The sequence below is a fragment of the Leucopleurus acutus genome (assembly GCF_964270905.1).
Source record: "Leucopleurus acutus genome assembly, chromosome: 4".
Classification (NCBI taxonomy): domain Eukaryota; kingdom Metazoa; phylum Chordata; class Mammalia; order Artiodactyla; family Delphinidae; genus Leucopleurus; species Leucopleurus acutus.
In genome coordinates, this window is record NC_139146.1 from 141,251,169 (window position 1) to 141,273,850 (window position 22,682).

A 22,682-nucleotide genomic window follows, 5' to 3' on the forward strand; every position below is an offset into this window, starting at 1 on the left:
TCTGGAGCTCCTTTAAGCGGCGCTCTTAATCCCCTCTCCTCACGCACCAGGAAACAAAGAGGTAAGAAAAAGTCTCTTGCCTCTTTGGCAGCTCCAGACCTTTTCCCGGACTCCCTCCCGGCTAGCCGGCTAGCCGTGGCGCAGTAACCCCTTCAGGCTGTGTTCACGCCGCCAACCCCAGTCCTCTCCCTGCGCTCCGACTTCCGAAGCCCGAGCCTCAGCTCCCAGCCCCCGCCCGCCCCGGCGAGGGAGGAGACAAGCCTCTTGGGCTAGTGAGTGCTGGTTGGCACCGATCCTCTGTGCGGGAATCTCCGCTTTGCCCTCCGCACCCCTGTGGGTGTGCTCTCCTCCGTGGCTCTGAAGCCTCCCGCCTCCGCCACCCGCAGTCTCCGCCAGCGAAGGGGCTTCCTAGTGTGTGGAAAGCTTTCCTCCTTCACAGCTCCCTCCCAGTGGCGATGGCCCGTCCCTATTCTTTTGTCTCTGTTTTTTCTTTTTTCTTTTGCCCTACCCAGGTACGTGGGGAGTTTCTTGCCTTTTGGGAGGTCTGAGGTCTTCTGCCAGCGTTCAGTAGGTGTTCTGTTGGAGTTGTTCCACATCTAGATGTATTTCTGATGTATTTGTGGTGAGGAAGGTGATCTCCACGTTTTACTCTTCCACCATCTTGAAGCTCCTCCCATGTCTTATAGTTTTCTGCATACAGGTCTTTTGTCTCCTTAGGTAGGTTTATTACTAAGTATTTTATTCTTTTTGTTGCAATGGTAAATGGGAATGTTTCCTTAATTTCACTTTCAGATTTTTCATCATTAGTGTATAGTATCTTGCATAATTTTTTAAGGATTAAAGATAACAACAGAGTATTATCAAAGTATAGTGCCTGCCACACAGTGGTGCTCAATTAATATAGGGAATTAAGGTTTCTTCATTTTATTTGTAAGAAGGATTACAGATAGAGAGAACTAAAAACATTATCTAAGGAAGTGTTAATTGGAGAAGTGAGTTTTATAGACTAAGAAAAGCCTCTAAGCAAAAATAAAAACTTTTTCTGGTATCTGAATGGATGGTAATAAAAAAAATCTTAATTTTACCCCCTCTTTACACCTTTTCTGCAATGTTATTGCATTATAGCTTGGATATAGGAGGATGTAGCCTTAGAATTAGGCTACTTAGTCAAAATTATACTAGAATAACTGGCAACAGTTAAATTAGATGTGAAGCTAAAGCGTGTAGAAACAAATGAAAATCTTAAAATTAGACTTCTTTCTGTATCCTACCACATCAGACTTATTTGGTAATCATTATAATATCCTCAGTTTTAATATTTTTTATTTTGAGTTCTGTATTTAAATAATCAGTTTAAGTCCATGGCGTAGTGTTAGGTGCTATATGCATGCTATTCCATTATGTGCAAATATCAGTTCTTGAAAAGTATCTTCTGTATTTGAAAGAGATACAGAAAGGACAAAAGTTCTGGATGGTATTCATCAGTCTATCTTTATAGTCCCATCCATTCAGTTAATATTATCGAACTATGATAAAATGTGTTAAAAGTGTGGTAAAGCTGATTTTTTCCTTCTCAAAATTACTACCACCATGACTCTTAGCCTTTGCCGGTGTATTTTCTTTATATTTTATAGTTTTTATAGCAAGAGATAGAAGGGCTTCTAGTTGTATAAGATGGATTGAATCCATGCTTATGTCATAGCTTCCTCCCTCTATTAGTTTGCTAGGACTGTCATAACTAAGTACCACAGACTGAGTGGCATAAGAAAATAAATTTATTTTCTCACAGTTCTGGAGGCTAGATGTCTGAGATTAAGATGTTGGCGGTGATTTTTTTTCTGAGGTTTCTCTCCTTGGTTTGTAAATCACTGTCTTCATCCCATGGTCTTTCCTCTGCCTGCTCACATCTTTGCCCAAATTTTCTCTTTTCATAAAGACACCAGTCACACTAAATTAAGGCCCATTCTAAAGACCTCATTCTAAATTAATGACCTCTTTAAAGTCCTTATCTCCAAATTCAGTTACATTCTGAGATACTGGGGTATTGACCATTTATAAGTATGGACTTTAAATGGTTTCTGATTAAAATGCACAAACATATAATATTTATATATTTCTATATTTAATACACACATATTTAATATACACATAAATTTGAGGCAGTCACAAAAATTTGAACTCTGAATAAAAATTCAGATGAATTAAATAACTGCTGATTTTTTTTAAGGTAGAAAAATGGTTTTGTGGTTATGTTAAGAGTCCCTTATTTTTTAGAGGTACATCCCGAAGTATTCATTGATGAAATTATGTGATAGTTTAGACTTGCCTCTGTATCATTAGAGTGAGAATTCGGGAGGTTGGGAGAATTGGGGAGGCTGTGTTTCTTTATTGTGCATGAGAATCTTCTATGAGGATTAGAAAACACATATGGACGCGAGTTGAGGATTATTGATCTTGGGTGATGTGTATGTGGAAATTTCTTGTACTATTCTCTCCATTATTTTTTTGTTTTTAATTTTTCATAATTAAAAGTAAATGCAGGAATGAAATGGAGAGTTTAAGTAAAAGCTTATATACAGAATGGGGATAAAGTTCTAGGCAGCTTTCCCACTCATCTAAATTGTCAGCCAGACTTGAGAAAAGACTGACCTTTGGGGGCCTGCTAATACAAAGGCTGAGTTGTGATTCTATCACAACATAATTAAGTACAATAGATTTCAAGTTACTTCTGTTCTTTTTTTTAAGATTTTTTTTTTTTGATGTGGACCATTTTAAAAGTCTTTACTGAATTTCTTACAATATTGCTTCTGTTTTTATGTTTTGGTGTTTTGGCTGCAAGGCATATGGGATCTTAGCTCCCTGATCAGAGATCGAACACGGACCCCCTGCAGTGGAAGGCAAAGTCTTAACCACTGGACCACCAGGGAAGTTCCTCAGGTCACATCTATTCTATTGTGAAATTTTCAATCAGATTTTTTTAGGGACTCACTCTTAGGTCTGAATGAAGAGCAAGGGCTCACCAGACAGACATTTGAGGAAACCCTCCAATGTGAAACAAAAAAACAAACAAAAAGGCAACATCAATGAAACTCGAAGGAAACAGATAATAGAACAAAATTATAAATAATTAAAATTATATCCACAGAAACATGGAGGATAATGCACGTGTGAATAAAGAAGATTTAGAGAATAAGAAAGATAATTTGAGAATTAAAAATGTGATTACAGAATTTAAATGCTACAACGTGAGCTGAAAGAAATACCTGGCAGCCTGGTGTCACTATTGTCCTTACTGATGTGAAGGGGACTCTGAAACTCTAGGGAAAAATGGCAGTTACGGAACTAGTGGAAAGTGACTGTACCTGGATGAGGCCCAGCAGTGTGAGTTTTAAACTCTTTTAGGGCGTTAGTTCTGACTGCACATTAGCATTAGCCAGGAAGCTTTTAATTCCTGCACACCATCTGATCAAATGAATGATTATACCCTAGTTTTTAAAGACAGGCGCATTTTTATTAGCTTGCACATGAAAAAATGCCATAAACAACATGCCTCAATAATCTTTAACTTCTGTTCCCAAGGTAGGATACTTTCAAGATCTGGGCCTTCTGCCTTAAGATGGATGTGCTTAGCAAAAAAAGCTGTAGTAGTGACCCCTTTTTGGCTGAACTGTGTTTCTTTATTGTGCATGAGAATCTTCTATGAGGCTTGGTCAAAGTGCAGATTCCTGGGCCCATCAAGATTCTAATTCACCATATCTCAGATGAGACACTGGGAGGCCATGTACTTAATAGGTTGGTATCAATGCAGGTGTTCTGTTGATCACAGTGTGGAATATTATGGCATTTTCAGCCTGTGCCTCGGGTTTGGTCTTTGTAAAGTCTTTTTATCTTCTTTATATTGTCATAAACAGAGACCTGCCTTTCAGTGGTCAGTGTCTCACAATCCTATTTTGGAGCTTATTTTTAATTGGCTTATTAAATCCTAAGTCTAACTTTTTAGAAGTAAGGACCTGATTTTACTGCTCTATCTTATTTAATGAATAAAGTTCAGTAATATTAGGAACTTTATGGAAAAACAGAAGAAAAGGAATAGGAAGTGTTCACTGAAGGGGTCAAGATTTCATTTCGTCCTTTATGCAAAATAGTTCTCAGGACTAAGTATATTCACTTATCTCATTATTCACACTTAGTCTTTTCCCTATGCTCCATAGTAATGACCACTTAGACAACTGTTGAAAACAGTAGGAAAGTAGTCCCTGTTTGTCAGTAGCTAATAATTGTTTATCATGCCTTCCTATACAGAGAGAAGATAGATATAGCATACCTGAAAAGTTCAAGAAAACAGATTACCATCATGTATTTGAATATCCGTATTTCTGTATTTGATACATATTTCATAGGTTTATATAAACACAGACTTATGCAGAAGTTTCTTTTCTTCTAAATGTAACTATCTAGAAGTTCATAGATAAAAAACAATCTTACATGCATGACCAAAGTGAATCTTTTCTATCAGCTATCAAATAATTGTATATATTTGTTCATTTGAGACAACATAGCATGTACTTTGCATAAATTTTTAGAATATAATTTATTTATAAGAAGAGATATTTCTGTATAAGAATTTCTCCTAAAGAATTGTTCAAATTATTATTTTTTATGATAATTATAGGTATTTTACTATAATTAGAAATGGATAATGCTCTTATTTGGGGGCACATTAGTTCCCAGAGGAACGTATCTCTAAAATCGTTGTATGGTCAGTGAAAATACAATGCATGCATTCATCCATTCTTCTGACAAGTATTTACTGAGCACCTACTATGCCCCAACTACTCTTCTATACTCTAAAGATACAGCAGCCAACAAAACAAAACAAAACAAAAAAACAACTGCCCTCTTGGAGCTTATAACATTGCAGGAAATCATATTTTGGATAGTAAAAAACAATAAGGTTGAAAAATAGGTAGGAGAGGGGACAGGAATTGTTTGGGGCAGGCAATGAAATTTTATGTTGGGTGGCCTGGAAATGACTCATTGAGAAGGTAACGTTGAGTAGTGAACTGACTGAATTGAAAGAGTGAGCCCTGGAGCTATCTAGGAGAACATTCCAAGCAAAGAGAATGGTAAGTGCAAAGGTTTTGAGGTGGATATATGACTGATCTTTTTGGGAAACAGAGTGAATGAGTGGCGAGAGTAGTAGGATAGGTGGTTAGAGTGGTAATAGTGTGTCTGGGGGTGAAATTCATTTCATATTAAGGACCTTGGTTTTTTGCCAGAAGTGAGATTGGAAGCCATTGGATGGGTTCGAGAAGGGGAGTGGTGCAATCTGACCAAGGGTTTTATCTGGATCCATCACTAGTTTCTGTGTTGGAAACAGACTGAAATGGGCAATGGTGGAAGCAAGGGAGGCAGTTAGGAAGATTTCACAATAATCCGGGTAAGAGAGCGTGGCATGGATCAGAGTATTTGTGGAGGTGGAGCGACATGGTTGGATTGGTCTGTATTGTTATGATATAGGTGATAGGATTTGCTGATAGAATTTCATTATACATCCAAGTTATAAGCCAAGTATTTAATTCATAAATTAAGGAATAATTCAACTATAGAAAAGTAGGGGAGATATTATATGAAGCAGAAGATTTAAATCTATCTTTTTTATACTATGAAAGGTACTTTATCAAGATAGTTAAAATATTTGATGATGACTAAATAGTACTTCTATATATATATTTACATTTTATTAGCAAGGTAATTAAAACCCAATCCCAATGTTTACTGAATTAATTTTTATCTATTATAAAATATCTAGTTAAAAGCTTAATGTCTTACATCTAACATTTGTAGTTAAAATAAAATATATCCTAAAGCTTATTTGTTGGAAACAAAGCAGTCTACTGATTAACAGAAATTTGAAAAGACAGTAAAATATTTTTTAGAGATGAGCTGGTTGTATAAAGTTAAATGGAAGAAATATAGAAACTACTTTTATTCATTGTAGTGTCTAAATCACGTGAAGAACTAGATAATTTTTTTCTGAGCTCCATCAGTAGGGGGCAGCAAAGTCTCAAGTAGTGTGTTTTCAGGTTCCTGGGAGGCTTTGCTAAGGAAAATTTCCTTTTTTTTTGTTGTTGTTGTTGTTGTTGCCGTTGCTCTTAAGAAGTTTGTTCTGGCTTGCTTTTTAATGAAGTGCTTTGGTAATATCACTTAAAAGCCCTGTAGCTTTTGTTCAGATATTTAGCCAACTGTTCCCTTAGGCACTATAGATGCTTTCTTAATGAGAGTATGTATTTTTTTCTTTCTGTAATTTAGGGAGTACCAGGGCCAGGAAAATATGACATTAAAAGTCAATTTCAGAAGAATGAAAGTATGTCATCAAACATAAATCATGCATCACCTGCTTTTCTTTCTCAATCCCGGGTAATGTTCTACAGTTATTTCATATTTAGTGTATAATAGGTATAATGCAATGCCAGCAACAAATCCAGTGGTGTTAGGGAGATTATAAAAAGAAAAATGGTATTTAAGCAAATTAGGAACAGATGCAGCCTGGGCAAATCATTTTGCCAGAAATGTGGGTAAAAGGAAATGACTTAAGATTATACTATTAACAATAATATGCAGAGATGAATATTCAAATTGAAATTATTTATTAAATATTGTCTACTAAGCAAATTTGCTTATGTGGAAGTTCAGTTTAGCTTATAAGAGCTTTTAGTCTGGGTTTTAAAATATACTAATGAATATGTGAAGTGTTGACGTGTAATCTATGAGGACATGCATATCTTTTGGAGAAGGTTCTGAAGGCTCTCTGGAGTCTAGCTGTAAATTATATCTAAAACTGCCACTGGGGCCTTTATTAGTGATGTGAGAGTCTATTTCACAGTAATCCTGTTCTCCAAGGTCTATATTGAGGGGACTTGAAGGTATCTAAGATATTCCTAAGGCAAGAACATTATAATACTAGCAAACCTTTATGTCACAGTGACCAGATCAAGTCGTTGTGATATTTAACCAATTGTACTATGTAAAACTCAGATTATCTTATTTAACTAGGGAAGGTTATTAACCTTCAGATGACTACAGTGGGCTACTTTAGTTTCATTGTACTTAAGAGGCAACTCCTTGGAGACAGATAGATTGCAGGTATATTTTGGAGACACAGTTAACATGACTTTTTAATGGGTTAGATGTTGTGGTGAGGGACTAGGAAGAATCAGGAATGAACAGCAGGTTTCTGCCTTGAGCAACTTGATAGTACTTAAGGTACTACACAGAATGGATGTGAGGGAATGGGATATCGTGTGTGTGCCCTTGATTTTAAAAATACCATTTTTACAACTAGAACTCTCAGTTTTTATGCTATTCCTGTTCATCTGATATACAGTCCTAATGTGACATTACTTAGCACCAATTATAATATTTTAAATATATTTTCAGAAATGAAAAAGAATATGATATCAATTTTGCTTAAGAGGACCATGAAGAAAAGAATCATGGTTCTGGGGTGAAAGATATGGAAGAGTTAAAACCAACAGGACTGCCTGCTAGGGGTAGTGTTAGTGTTTAGCTGAATATGAATAGATTTATTAATGATTATGATTGAAAAAGCAATAAAATTAACAAGGTGGACTTAGAACACAATTTTTGATTTATAGAATTACAGACATGTTATGTTATTGGGATACTTATTTTAGTCTTGACTTAAGGAGTTGTCTGGTATTTTATGTAAATGCATTGAATTTTCTTATGTCTTCAACTATTAATTTTTAAAACATAAGATTTCCTTTATAATAATGGTTCTCAACTCTTGCTGCATATTAGAATATTTTGGGAAATTTTAATACATTCTGATACGCAGTTGCTTTCTTTCCTCTCTCCCAGAGATTGATTCAACTGGTCCAGAATAGGACCCAGGCACCAATACTTTTTTTAACTCCTCAAGTAATTCTATATGCAGCCAGGGTTGAGTATTACCATTTAAAAACATTGACTCAGCATTTAAATAATAAAATAGTATTTAAGAAGGCTTTGGAAATGTTCCTACATGAAAGGAGGCTAAAAGCAATATCTGAGCCTAGACTAAGTTATGTATTAGAGGGGAAAAATGCAATAGAATTATAATCAGATCAACTGACAGATTTGGAATATGAATGGTACATTAGATAAAAGTCATATCATTGATTCATTTAAGAAAATACATGTAAGAAAATATCCCTATTTTTAATAAATACGCACTAAAGTATTTAGGGGTAAAGGGCCACAACACACATAACTTTCCATTAAATGGTTCTATATATATGTGTGCATATGTGTGTGTGTGTGTGTGTGTGTAGAGAGACAGAGAGGGAGGAACGGACATACAAACAGAGAGAAAGACAGAAATAGAGTGGGCAAATGAAAACAGTGAATGGCATAACATGTTAGCAGGTGCATCTGGGTAATCATTGCACAGGTATTTTCTGCATTATTTTTATTCATAAATTTGAATGTTCCAAATTTTAAATTAATTCTAAATAAAAAAGTTAAAAAAATGATTATTCAATGCTATATTTCATAATATTTCATAATTTACATATAGATACATGTATATTTAATATCAATCAGTTAAATATTATAAATTTATAATAAGCTTATTATAAGTTTATAAAATCATAACTTTAATATTATAAGTTAAAGTGGATTTATATACCACTTGAATCTAAGATTTTTTTCTTAAGGTAGCTAATGGTATCGTTGGGTTAATTGAATATATATGTTGAGGAACTTTGTCAATTTGTGTAATTTTATTACATAGAAGAAACCATGTTAGATCATGTAGTTTTTCTTTATTATCTTGCAGAATATTTTAAATGTGAAGATTGTCCACACACTATCATCTGAATCTCATATTGAGATGATTTCCTGTGAAAAGTCTTTCTGGCTTAGCGAAGTACATAATGCATTACTGTATTAATATATAGATGATTTTTCTAAAAGTATATATTTTATGTTTTGATAGATATCTTTACTCATCTACATTTTCTTCACTCCATTAAGAAATAAACTCCAGATGTTATATTACTAAGAAAGCAGCTTTTAACTCACAAAATATCAAAACGTACCATAGTTTCTTACTGGCATATTTTCTTGTTCTTCACTAGAGGTTTGTCCCTATGAAATCAATCACCCCAGCTCCTGGTGCATATAATGAATCTCAAACTGCTTTCAAGCCCTTGAAGAAAACACCAGGACTGAAAAATACCTCATGTGGTCAAAGTGCTGCTCGATTCACACAAGACTCTAGGACAGAGAAAATTCCAGGTTAGCAATGAATTCATATGTGTCTACTCTTTAGCTTTATGCAACTTAATATTCTTAAAATGGATGCACCAGAAAGTACAATTTTCTGTTCTATGGGTGGTGGTGTCATTTTAAGTCAACATTTTTTTAAGCATTGACTCTACACTAAACACAGATAGGTGAAAATAATGTACAGTTTTAGTAAGATTTTAATTTAACTTGTCACATCTCTTAGTTGTAATTTTCTATTGTTTTCCTTTTTTCAATAAATTTCCTAATTTTCCCTTGGTAGGTGAACATAGATGTAAATTATGTGGTCACTGCCAGTAATATAACTTATGATATTCAGTTTTGTTAAAATTTTATTTTGGAGATGTCCAATCACATGTTCTAGTATTCTCAGTGGGTATTCTAGTATACAGTGGATAATCTAAAACTATAACACAAAAATAACATATAATGACTAACACATTGCTGATGTATAACAAACTCAGTGGCTTAAAAAAACAGACTTTTTCCATCATATCCCATTAATCTGTGGGACTGCTAAAAGGCAGAGTTCAGATGGGACTGTTATTCAGAGTGCATGCATAGCTCAAGCATTGCTGCCCCAGGGTAGTTGGTCTTTTCACATGGTAGCTCAGGGCTCCATGAGACCTGGCAGGAAGCTGCAAGGCTTCTTATGACCTACCCTCAGAAATTCCAGGACATCACTTTCTGTTAGTCAATCAAGTGGCACAGGGTAGCCTATATTGAAAAGAAGGACATGAAACTTCATCTTTCAATGACAGGAGTAGCAAGGAATTTGTGGCCATCTTTAATCTGCTATAGATTACCCTCTGGCTACAAAATATTTTCATTTTTTCTACATGCCTTCTCAAGGCCTCCAAAGCCTCAGGCAAGTATGGTATAATCTTAAAGACCAGGATCTTGTTATCTAAGTCAGGTGTAGGTTCAGGTGGGGATTCTTGGGTGTGGTCCTTCAGATCATCTTGTATATCTCTCTTCTCTATCAGAAGAGCTGTGAACTACAGATACAAGTTATCTCCCCCATATATTCAACACATATTGGTGGGAGAGAGATAGGATAATAATACTAGTAACTCCTATTCAAAAAAGAGAGAAAACTGGAGGCCCACAGTATTACAAAATCAAACTTGGGTCCACTTGCCTGTGTGCAGTAAAGCCAATCTACTGACACAGGGTTGTGGTGAAGAAAAGTGCAGCATTTACTGCAGGGCACCAAGCAAGGAGTCCAGGTAGCTAGTGCTCAAAAGGCCCAAACTCCCCAGTGGCTTTCAGGGAAAGGTTTTTAAAGACAGGGTGAGGGAGGGGAATTGTGGGGTGCGTGATCAGCTCATGGACATTCTTCTGATAGGTTAGTTGTGAGGTAATCGGGAGTCAACATCATCAACCTTCTGTTTCCAGCCGCTCTGGGGTCTACCTGTTTGTGGGCAGCATACAGTTAACTTCTTCCACCTGGTGGAGGTTTCAGTATCTGCAAAACAGCTCAAAGGACATGGCTTAGAATGTTATCTATAGCCTTTGAGGAGGAACTAAAAATGCTTGACTTTGTTTAATGGCTAAATTATTATTATTTTTTCTTGCTTGACTGTTTTCCTTTCTTTCCGCATTTTCTCCCTTCTCTGATTAAATTTATTCTTTGGAACTTGTGGAAGGCCTAGGAGGCTAGTTTTCTACAGATAAGAGACAGGCAGAGGGCATTGGGTGAGGGTATCTGTCCTGAGAAGGCCCCATGGGGTCCTGCTCAGTGACAATAGAAGTCACAGGCCTATAGCAATTCTGAAGTCCAAGCTGGCACACGTTGCCATTTTCTTAGTTAGGGCTCAGTTGGGCTCCCTGGGAGAAAGATTTCCTGTGGTGCTTTGTTTTACCTTTTAGGCTCTTGGTTTCATCCTTTGAAACATCCTTCCTCTTCTATAAGAAATAGGCTGTGTTTTCAGCTTTCTCAACCTGCTTCCTGCCCAGGGAGATCTGGGGTCTATGAGCCACTTTTCATTTTGTACTGTTGTTGTTTGTTTCATTCCAGGTCGGTTCATTCCTTATTAAAACTTTGTAGGTTTATTATTGTATTAATTTATAATCAAATACACTGGACAAAAGCCAAGCTCACATGTACTTAGAAAAACCTTTGTCTACTTTGGGTCACCTTTAGTGTTGCTGTGTTTCTGTACTCTTAGATTCTTAGGAGCACTATTGCACTATTGTTTTAGCTTAGAGGGTCTATGACATATGGCCTTAAAATTCCTAGATGTTCTTTTCTGTAACTGAGAGATTCTATGAGATACCATCTTAAATCTTTTTGAGGTCTTAACAAAGGTCTTACAGCTAAACCCTGGATTTGGTCTCGGGGCGTTTCTTGCTTTGAGAGCTTTTTGCTGTGTGGAGAGACTGGGGATGAAAAACAATTTTACTTTCAAACTCAGAAAATATTGGTTTCATTTTATTTCCTATAAATCCTGCTTGAAAACTGAGCAGTTTTAGCTTATCTCTTTCTAACTATACCTTCTCACACACAGCTAAAAGCAACTAGTTGGCACTTTTGATATTTAACCTAGACATTTCCTGAGCTAGAATCCACTATTTTATTAGGTGTTTTGTTCACTATTCCAAGTATTAGTTTTGCCAAAATTTCTGCCATTATAGAATACAAATGATCTTTTCTCCAACCTCCATAACATTTTTATCACTGTCCTTAAGCCATTACCAACTGTCTCCTCAAGGCCATTTCTCTAAGTCTTGAGTTGCTTCAGCTTCTGGCCCATTGCCTGATCCCAAACCTTTGCTCCAAGTTTTGACACGGTAATTTTTCCTTATAGTAATGCTGTACTCATGGTATAAAATTATTTACTACTTATGCCATTGAGAGGTTGAGTATTATTCTTCTACATCTTCAATCTTGGCTAGTCTGGTGGCTTTCTTCTCCAATAGCATGCAGTGGAAGTGATATTCTGGCACTTCTCAGGCAAAGTCATAAGCTTAACAGCATATACCTGGGCCTATAGAAACAATTGATTTTGGAGACCTGAGCTTCTAGATAGAAATCTGACTAGTTTAAGACTGCCATTCTGGAGAGGTCTTATATAGGTGCTAGGCACTACTCCAGATGCACCTAGCTCAGTAGTGTTTATCATGAATCTGAAATACAAATTATTTCAAAATATCAATTTATTCAGTGACCCAACTGCCTGAAGTTTGGGCCTTGTTTTCAATTTGATGGTCTAATGTATTACAAATAAAGTTTTATAAATTCCCCAAAGGTTATTTTATTTTTAAAGGATAAAGTTTAATTATGATGACCTCTAAAATCTAATCCTGATCTTACATATTTTAAGAATTAGTGAGAATGGCCTTCGTGTGTTTTCTTTTTCCCATGTAGATATTAGTATACAGTAATGACTTAGACTCACAAATCAGTCATCGAACAGATTCAACCACCTAATATATGGCTCAGAGCTGTGGCAGGTTACTGTTCGAAGGCATCCTAAACTGTCTAACTCTGGGGTTCCTGGGCATTGCTACACTTAATAACTGGAAAATGAACATAAAAAACCTCTAATGTAAGTGAATTATAATGATCAGGGTGGCTTTTCAAATCAGAACCTTAACAAGGTAGTACCTGAAATGCACACACCTTGAGGTCCCTATATTTAAGTACTTAAGCTCACTTGTCACAATGTTATGTTGTCCTCTCATGCCAGAAGAGAGCCAAATCTAAGATATTTGTATTTTAAGTCCCTTAAATGGTAGCCCAAATAGTTTTCATTATGCTCTCTATTTATATTTTTCCCAAGCATTATCAGTGGAGGAATGTTGGAAGACGTCAGAAATAAGATGTATTGGCATTTAGGTTTTCTGAGAGTTGGCATGACAGACTTTTGGGGAATAGACTTTAGAACTAGAATATTTTGAAAAACTGGGAAGAGCTTGTGGGCAGCTTCTTTGAGAAAAACCTTACATGTATCAGGAGTACAGAGGATTTGACTGCGTAGAATGACTTGATCACTTTTAAACCAGAAGGAACCTAAAGTATCATCTAGCCTCATGCCCACTTGTTTGTTTCCTGCCTGCAGTGAGAAAGGGGATTGCACCAGAATGTAAATCCACACAATGCTTCCTTCATGGAGAAAGACTAGTTATAAAACGTTTAGTGAGTCAATTTACATTTAGTTGTAAGCTCCTTTTATTGTAGATTGTTCTTGGATGGGCAGCAGCTCACAGATCACATTTTGACTAGCACTGATCTAGTCAATTCCTATTATCTTCAGACAGGAACTTGAAGCCCAGAAAAACAAATGAGATTTAAGTGATGGTTCATACCTATTTAGTTGCAGATCTAATTTAGTAGATTCCAGATAACATGAGTACAACCAAATCAGGTGTTCTTTCAAGTATTTGATATTGCATTTTATGAATATTGCTGCTCACTGGAACTGATTTCTTGAAAATACTGAATTATAAAACATATACAAATATTTGTTTCAAATATTTGAATGTCTTGATAAAAACTTCTATCAATGGCAAAGAAAGTTGTTTGTATTATTTTGAATGAATAAAAAGAAATGTTATTCACTCAGATTGTCACTGTAGAAAATATTCCTGGTTATAAATGTACACTAAAGGGTAAAAGGCAAAAATTTAAATAACTAAATACTATAATAGGAAGATTGGGTGATAGCTGATTTTTTTCTGTTCCAAATTGATTTTTAATGTTGTTACATCAAGATTTCAGTACTTTTTGGCATCAAGAATTTCCCTCCTGCCCTCCTCCCTCCCTCCCTCCCTCCCTCTCTCCCTTCCTTCCTTCCTTCTTTACTGAGTATAATTTACACAATAAAAATAATTCATTTTAAGTGTACATTTTGATGAGTGTTGGTAATTGTACATAGTCAGATAATCACCACTATTTAATCAAGTTTTAGAACACCTCCATCATTCTCAAACCGTTCTCTCAGGACTTCCCTGGTGGTGCAGTGCTAAAGAATCCACCTGCCAATGCAGGGGACGTGGGTTTGAGCCCTGGTCCGGGAAAATCCCACATGCCGTGGAGCAGCTAAGCCCTTGCGCCACAACTACTGAGCCTGCACTCTAGAGCCCATGAGCCACAACTACTGAGCCTGCATGCCACAACTACTGAAGCCCCCATGCCTAGAGCCTGTGCTCTGCAGCAAGAGAAGCCACTGCAATGAGAAGCCCGTGTACCGCAACGAAGAGTAGCTCCCACTCGCCACAACTAGAGAAAGCCCACAAGTGGCAGCAAAGACTCAACGCAGCCAAAAATAAAAATAAAAAAATAATAAATTTATTTAAAAATAAATAAAATAAAACATCATTGCCATACCCAAGGTCATCTAGGTTTCAAAAAACAAAAAGTTCCTCATGTCCTTTTGCAGTTAATCTCTACCCCCACTCTTGGCCCTAAGTAACGGTCAGTGTTTCCATGATTTTTCATTTTCTGGAATTTTATATAAATGGAATTACACATTATTTAGGATTTTGTGTTTGTCGTCTTTCACTTAGCATGATGTTTTTGAGGTTCATTCACGTTGTTGCATTTATTTTTTCTTTTTATTATTGAGTATTATTCCATTGTTTGGGTGTAGCACATTTTGTTTATCTGTTCACCAGCTGATGGACATTTGGGTTGTTTTTATTTCTCTTGCGGAAATAACTAGGAGTAGGATTTCTGGGTCATGTGGTAAGTATATGTTTAACTTTATGAGAATTTGACAAATTGTTTTTCAGAATGGCAAAGCACTTTGCATTCCTGCCAGCAATATATGAGAATTCTTTCTAAAAAATGACTTCATTTATAGTTACTCAGTTTATAAATAAGATATGGTGTATATATACAATGGAATACTACTCAGCCATAAAAAACAATGAAATTTTGCCATTTGCAGCAATATGGATGGACTTTGAGGGTATTTTGCTAAGTGAAATAAGTCAAACAGAGAAAGACAAATTGTGTGATATCACTTATATGTAGAATCTACAAAATATAACAAACTAGTGAATAAACAAAAAAGAAGCAGACTCACAGATATAGAGAACAAACTAGTGGTTACCAGTGAGGAGAGGGAAGGGGGGAGGAGCAATACAAGGGCGGGGAAAAGTAAAAGGGTTATTTTGGGATTATATGAAATCATATGTGTAAAACTTTTGAAAATTATAAAGCACTATAGAAGTTAAAGAATCTTTCATTCAATAAATAAAGTAAAATAAATAATAAAGTTACTCAGTTTAAAAGAATTAAAAGTGTTTCTTACATATGATATTCTTCATAATTCTAGGTCCTGGGTTTCATAATATCCCAAACAATACTTTAATGGACAACTTTAGCAATACCTGCTTGAAGAAACAAAAGAAAAGTGCATTTGGTTCTTCTGTTCCTCAGACTCTCTTCCTGGTTCAGAAAGAAGTTTTTCCTACTCCTGGGCCTGCTGGCTATAAGGTAATATGTGGATACCAAAATTACATTACTTATATCTATTACCAAGAATTTAGGGTTTATAGGATTACATGTGATATATATACCTCATTATTATAAGCCATACTATTATTATTGAAATTATTTATATATGGTCATTTATGGCATAAGAACAAAAATTAATTTGGTTCACAGCTATGTTTGTAATTTGTTTTTAAAGGTAGATCTTATTCTTTATCTCTTTGGAGATCTCATATGTAGTTCTTTAAATATTTATCTTCATTTTATGATTGGGCCACTATATTCCGAAAGTAAATGTAGGCTTCCTTTAAATTAGGGCTTCTTTAAATGTTCTCTGCAGTTTTATAATTTTTATGTTGACGTCTTACACATCTTTATTAGATTTATCCCTCAGTATTTGATGTTTTTTTATTTGTACATGAGTGTCCATAGCTTTATTCATATAGTTCATATAACGTTCATAAAACTTTATTTGTAATAATAGAGCTGAAAACAACCCAAATGTCCATTAGTCAATGAATGGATAAACAAACTGTGATATACTCATATTTAACAAGAATTAGTACATCTAGCCCTCTCAGAATAAATAGGAGGAATGAAATAAACTGACAAAAAAGAGTGGATAGTACATTATTCAATTTTTTTTTTAACATCTTTATTGGGGAATAATTGCTTTACAATGCTGTGTTAGTTTCTGCTTTATAACAAAGTGAATCAGTTATACATATACAGATGTTCCCATATCTCTTCCCTCTTGCGTCTCCCTCCCTCCCACTCTCCCTATCCCACCCCTCCACCCTCCCACTCTCCCTATCCCACCCCTCCAGGTGGTCACAAAGCACCGAGCTGAGCTGATCTCCCTGTGCTATGCGGCTGCTTCCCACTAGCTATCTGCCTTACGTTTGGTAGTGTATATATGTCCATGCCTCTCTCTCGCTTTGTCACAGCTCACCCTTCCCCATCCCCATAACCTCAAGTCCGTTCTCTAGTAGGTCTGTGTCTTTATTCCTGTCTTACCCCTAGGTTCTACATGACATTTTTCCCCTTAAATTCCATATATATGTGTTAGCATACGGTATTTGTCTTTCTCTTCTGACTTACTTCACTCTGTATGACAGACTCTAGGTCTATCCACCTCATTACAAATAGCTCAATTTCGTTTCTTTTTATGGCTGAGTAATATTCCATTGTATATATATGCCACATCTTCTTTATCCATTCATCCGATGATGAGCACTTAGGTTGTTTCCATCTCCAGGCTATTGTAAATAGAGCTGCAATGAACATTTTGGTACATGACTCTTTTTTTTTTTTATTTTTTTTTATTTTTTTAACATCTTTATTGGAGTATAATTGCTTTACAATGGTATGTTAGTTTCACCTTCACAACAAAATGAATCAGTTACATATATACATATATTCCCATATCTCTTCCCGCTTGCGTCTCCCTCCCTCCCACCCTCCCTATCCCACCCCTCCAGGCGGTCACAAAGCACCGAGCTGATCTCTCTGTGCTATGCGGCTGCTTCCCACTAGCTATCTACCTTACGTTTGGTAGTGTATATATGTCCACGCCTCTTTATCGCTTTGTTACCGTTTACCCTTCCCCCTCCCCATAGCCTCAAGTCCATTCTCTAGTAAGTCTGTGTCTTTATTCCTGTTTCACCCCTAGGTTTTTCATGACATTTTTTTTTTTAATTCCATATATATGTGTTAGCATACGGTATTTGTCTCTCTCTTTCTGACTTACTTCACTCTGTATGACAGACTCTAGGTCTATCCACCTCATTACAAATAGCTCAATTTCGTCTCTTTTTATGGCTGAGTAATATTCCATTGTATATATGTGCCACATCTTCTTTATCCATTCATCCGATGATGGACACTTAGGTTGTTTCCATCTCTGGGCTATTGTAAATAGAGCTGCAATGAACATTTTGGTACATGACTCTTTTTGAATTATGGTTTTCTCAGGGTATATGCCCAGTAGTGGGATTGTTGGGTCATATGGTAGTTCTATTTTTAGTTTTTTAAGGAACCTCCATACTGTTCTCCATAGTGGCTGAACCAATTCACATTCCCACCAGCAGTGCAAGAGTGTTCCCTTTTCTCCACACCCTCTCCAGCATTTATTGTTTTTAGATTTTTTGATGATAGCCATTCTGACTGGTGTGAGATGATATCTCATTGTAGTTTTGATTTGCATTTCTCTAATGATTAATGATGTTGAGCATTCTTTCATGTGTTTGTTGGCAGTCTGTATATCTTCTTTGGAGAAATGTCTGTTTAGGTCTTCTGCCCAGTTTTGGATTGGGTTGTTTATTTTTTTGTTATTGAGCTGCATGAGCTGCTTGTAAATTTTGGGAAATAATCCTTTGTCAGTTGCTTCATTTGCAAATATTTTCTCCCATTCTGAGGGTTGTCTTTTCATCTTTTTTATGGTTTCCTTGGCTGTGCAAAAGCTTTGAAGTTTCATTAGGTCCCATTTGTTTATTTTTGTTTTTATTTCCATTTCTCTAGGAGGTGGGTCAAAAAGTATCTTGCTGTGATTTATGTCATAGAGTGTTCTGCCTATGTTTTCCTCTAAGAGTTTGATAGTTTCTGGCCTTACATTTAGGTCTTTAATCCATTTTGAGCTTATTTTTGTGTATGGTGTTAGGGAGTGATCTAATCTCATACTTTTACATGTATCTGTCCAGTTTTCCCAGCACCACTTATTGAAGAGGCTGTCCTTTCTCCACTGTACATTCCTGCCTCCTTTATCAAAGATAAGGTGACCATATGTGCATGGGTTTATCTCTGGGCTTTCTATCCTGTTCCATTGATCTTTCTGTTTTTGTGCCAGTACCATACTGTCTTGATTACTGTAACTTTGTAGTATAGTCTGAAGTCAGGTAGCCTGATTCCTCCAGCTCCGTTTTTCGTTCTCAAGATTGCTTTGGCTATTCGGGGTCTTTTGTGTTTCCATACAAATTGTGAAATTTTTTGTTCTAGTTCTGTGAAAAATGCCAGTGGTAGTTTGATAGGGATTGCACGGAATCTGTAGACTGCTTTGGGTACTATAGTCATTTTCACAGTGTTGATTCTTCCAATCTAAGAACATGGTATATCTCTCCATATATTTGTATCATCTTTAATTTCTTTCATCAGTGTCTTATAATTTTCTGCATACAGGTCTTTTGTCTCCTTAGGTAGGTTTATTCCTAGATATTTTATTCTTTTTGTTGCAATGGTAAATGGAAGTGCTTTCTTGATTTCACTTTCAGATTTTGCATCATTAGTGTGTAGGAATGCCAGAGATTTCTGTGCATTAATTTTGTATCCTGCAACTTTACCAAATTCATTGATTAGCTCTAGTAGTTTTCTGGTAGCATCTTTAGGATTATCTATGTATAGTATCATGTCATCTGCAAACAGTGACAGCTTTACTTCTTCTTTTCCGATTTGGATTCCTTTTATTTCCTTTTCTTCTCTGATTGCTGTGGCTAAACTTCCAAAACTATGTTGAATAAGAGTGGTGAGAGTGGGCAACCTTGCCTTGTTCCTGATCTTAGTGGAAATGATTTCAGGTTTGCACCATTGAGGATGATCTTGGCTGTGGGTTTGTCATACATGGCCTTTATTATGTTGAGGAAAGTTCCCTCTATGCCTGCTTTCTGCAGGGTTTTTTATCATAAATGGGTCTTGAATTTTGTCAAAAGCTTTCTCTGCATCTATTGAGATGATCATATGGTTTTTCTCCTTCAATTTGTTAATATGGTTTATCACATTGATTGATTTGGGTATATTGAAGAATCCTTGCATTCCTGGAATAAACCCCACTTGATCATGGTGTATGATCCTTTTAATGTGCTGTTGGATTCTGTTTGCTAGTATTTTGTTGAGGATTTTTGCATCTATGTTCATCAGTGATATTGGCCTGTAGTTTTCTTTCATTGTGACATCCTTGTCTGGTTTTGGTATCAAGGTGATGGTGGCCTCGTAGAATGAGCTTGGGAGTGTTCCTCCCTCTGGTATATTTTGGAAGGGTTTGAGAAGGATAGGTGTTAGCTCTTCTCTAAATGTTTGATAGAATTCGCCTGTGAAGCCATCTGGTCCTGGGCTTTTGTTTGTTGGAAAATTTTTAATCACAGTTTCAATTTCAGTGCTTGTGATTGGTCTGTTCGTATTTTCTATTTCTTCCTGATTCAGTCTTGGCAGGTTGTGCATTTCTCAGAATTTGTCCATTTCTTCCAGGTTGTCCATTTTATTGGCATAGAGTTGCTTGTAGTTATCTCTCACGATCTTTTGTATTTCTGCAGTGTCAGTTGTTACTTCTCCTTTTTCATTTCTAATTCTATTGATTTGAGTCTTCTTCCTTTTTTTCTTGTTGAGTCTGGCTAATGGTTTATCTGTTTTGTTTATCTTCTGAAAGAACCAGCTTTTAGTTTTACTGATCTTTGCTATCGTTTCCTTCATTTCTTTTTCATTTATTTCTGAACTGATTTTTATGATTTCTTTCCTTCTGCTAACTTTGGGGGTTTTTTGTTCTTCTTTCTCTAATTGCTTTAGGTGCAAGGTTAGGTTTTTTATTCGAGATGTTTCCAGTTTCTTAAGGTGGGCTTGTATTGCTATAAACTTCCCTATTAGAACTGCTTTTTCTGCATCCCATAGGTTTTGTGTCGTTGTGTCTCCATTGTCATTTGTTTCTAGGTATTTTTTGATTTCCTCTTTGATTTCTTCAGTGATCACTTGGTTATTAAGTAGTGTATTGTTAAGCCTCCATGTGTTTGTATTTTTTACAGATCTTTTCCTGTAATTGATATCTAGTCTCATGGTGTTGTGGTCGGAAAAGATACTTGATACAATTTCAGTTTTCTTAATTACCAAGGCTTGATTTGTGACCCAAGATATGATCTGTCCTGGAGAATGTTCCATGAGCACTTGAGAAAAATGTGTATTCTGTTGTTTTTGGGTGGAATGTCCTATTAATATCAATTAAGTCCATCTTGTTTAATGTATCACTTAAAGCTTGTGTTTCCTTATTTATTTTCATTTTGGATGATCTATCTATTGGTGAAAGTGGGGTGTTAAAGTCCCCTGCTATGAATGTGTTACTGTTGATTTCCCCTTTTATGGCTTTTAGCATTTGCCTTATGTATTGAGGTGCTCCTATGTTGGGTGCATAAATATTTACAATTGTTATATCTTCTTCTTGGATTGATCCCTTGATCATTATGTAGTGTCCTTCTTTGTCTCTTCTAATATTCTTTATTTTAAAGTCCATTTTGTCTGATATGAGAATTGCTACTCCAGCTTTCTTTTGGTTTCCATTTGCATGGAATATGTTTTTCCATCCCTTTACTTTCAATCTGTATGTGTCTCTAGGTCTGAAGTGGGCGTCTTGTAGACAGCATATATATGGGTCTTGTTTTTGTATCCATTCAGCCAATCTGTGTCTTTTGGTGGGAGCATTTAGTCCATTTACATTTAAGGTAATTATCGATGTGTATGTTCCTATTCCCATTTTCTAAATTGTTTTGGGTTCGTTATTGTAGGTCTTTTCCTTCTCTTGTTTTTTTTGCCTAGAGAAGTTCCTTTAGCATTTGTTGTGAAGGTGGTTTGGTGGTGCTGAAATCTCTCAGCTTTTGCTTGTCTGTAAAGGTTTTAATTTCTCCATCAAATCTGAATGAGATCCTTGCTGGGTAGAGTAATCTTGGTTGCAGGTTTTTCTCCTTCATCACTTGAAATATGTCCTGCCAGTCCCTTCTGGCTTGCAGAGTTTCTGCTGAAAGATCAGCTGTTAACCTTATGGGGATTCCCTTGTGTGTTATTTGTTGTTTTTCCCTTGCTGCTTTTAATATGCTTTCTTTGTATTTAATTTTTGACAGTTTGATTAATATGTCATGGTGTACTCCTTGGATTTTTCCTGTATGGGACTCTCTGTGCTTCCTGGACTTGATTAACTATTTCCTTTCCCATATTAGGGAAGTTTTCAACTATAATCTCTTCAAATATTTTCTCAGTCACTTTCTTTTTCTCTTTTTCTGGAACCCCTATAATTCGAATGTTGGTGCGTTTGATGTTGTCCCAGAGGTCTCTGAGACTGTCCTCAGTTCTTTTCATTCTTTTTCCTTTATTCTGCTCTGCAGTAGTTATTTCCACTATTTTATCCTCCAGGTCACTTATCCATTCTTCTGCCTCAGTTATTCTGCTATTGATCCCATCTAGAGTACTTTTCATTTCATTTATTGTGTTGTTCATCGTTGTTTGTTTCATCTTTAGTTCTAGGTTCTTGTTAAATATTTCTTGCATTTTGTGTATTCTATTTCCAAGATTTTGGATCATCTTTACTATCATTATTCTGAATTCTTTTTTAGCTAGGCTGCCTATTTCCTCTTCATTTGTTAGGTCTGGTTGGTTTTTATCTTGCTCCTTCATCTGCTGTGTGTTTTTCCGTCTTCTCATTTTGCTTATCTTACTGTGTTTGGGGTCTCCTTCTTGCATGCTGCAGATTCATAGTTCCTGTTGTTTTTGGTGTCTGTCCGCAGTGGCTAAGGTTGGTTCAGTGGGTTGTGTAGGCTTCCTGGTGGAGGGGACTAGTGCCTGTGTTCTGGTGGATGAGGCTGGGTCTTGTCTCTCTGGTGGGCAGGTCCACGTCTGGTGGTGTGTTTTGGGGTGTCTGTGCACTTATTATGATTTTAGGCAGCCTCTCTGCTAATGGGTGGGATTGTGTTCCTGTTTTGCTAGTTTTTTGGCATAGGGTGTCCAGCACTGTAGCTTGCTGGTCGTTGAGTGAAGCTGGGTGCTGGCGTTGAGATGAAGATCTCTGGGAGATTTTCGCCGTTTGATATTATGTGGAGCTGGGAGGTCTCTTGTTGACCAGTGTCCTGAAGTTGGCTCTCCCACCTCAGAGGCACAGCACTGACTCCAGGCTGCAGCACCAAGA

General features: G+C 36.3%; 1 protein-coding gene across 1 annotated transcript in view; it reads left to right on the plus strand.

The window, feature by feature from the left end:
- Window positions 1–22,682, plus strand: part of STPG2 (sperm tail PG-rich repeat containing 2) — a gene marked incomplete at its 5' end in the record, with an annotated part of 261,353 nt that overhangs the window by 88,265 nt on the left and 150,406 nt on the right. The window contains 2 exon segments of the mRNA XM_082838444.1: window positions 9,144–9,303; window positions 15,597–15,757. Of these exon segments, the coding sequence (XP_082694570.1) occupies window positions 9,144–9,303; window positions 15,597–15,757 (321 nt within the window).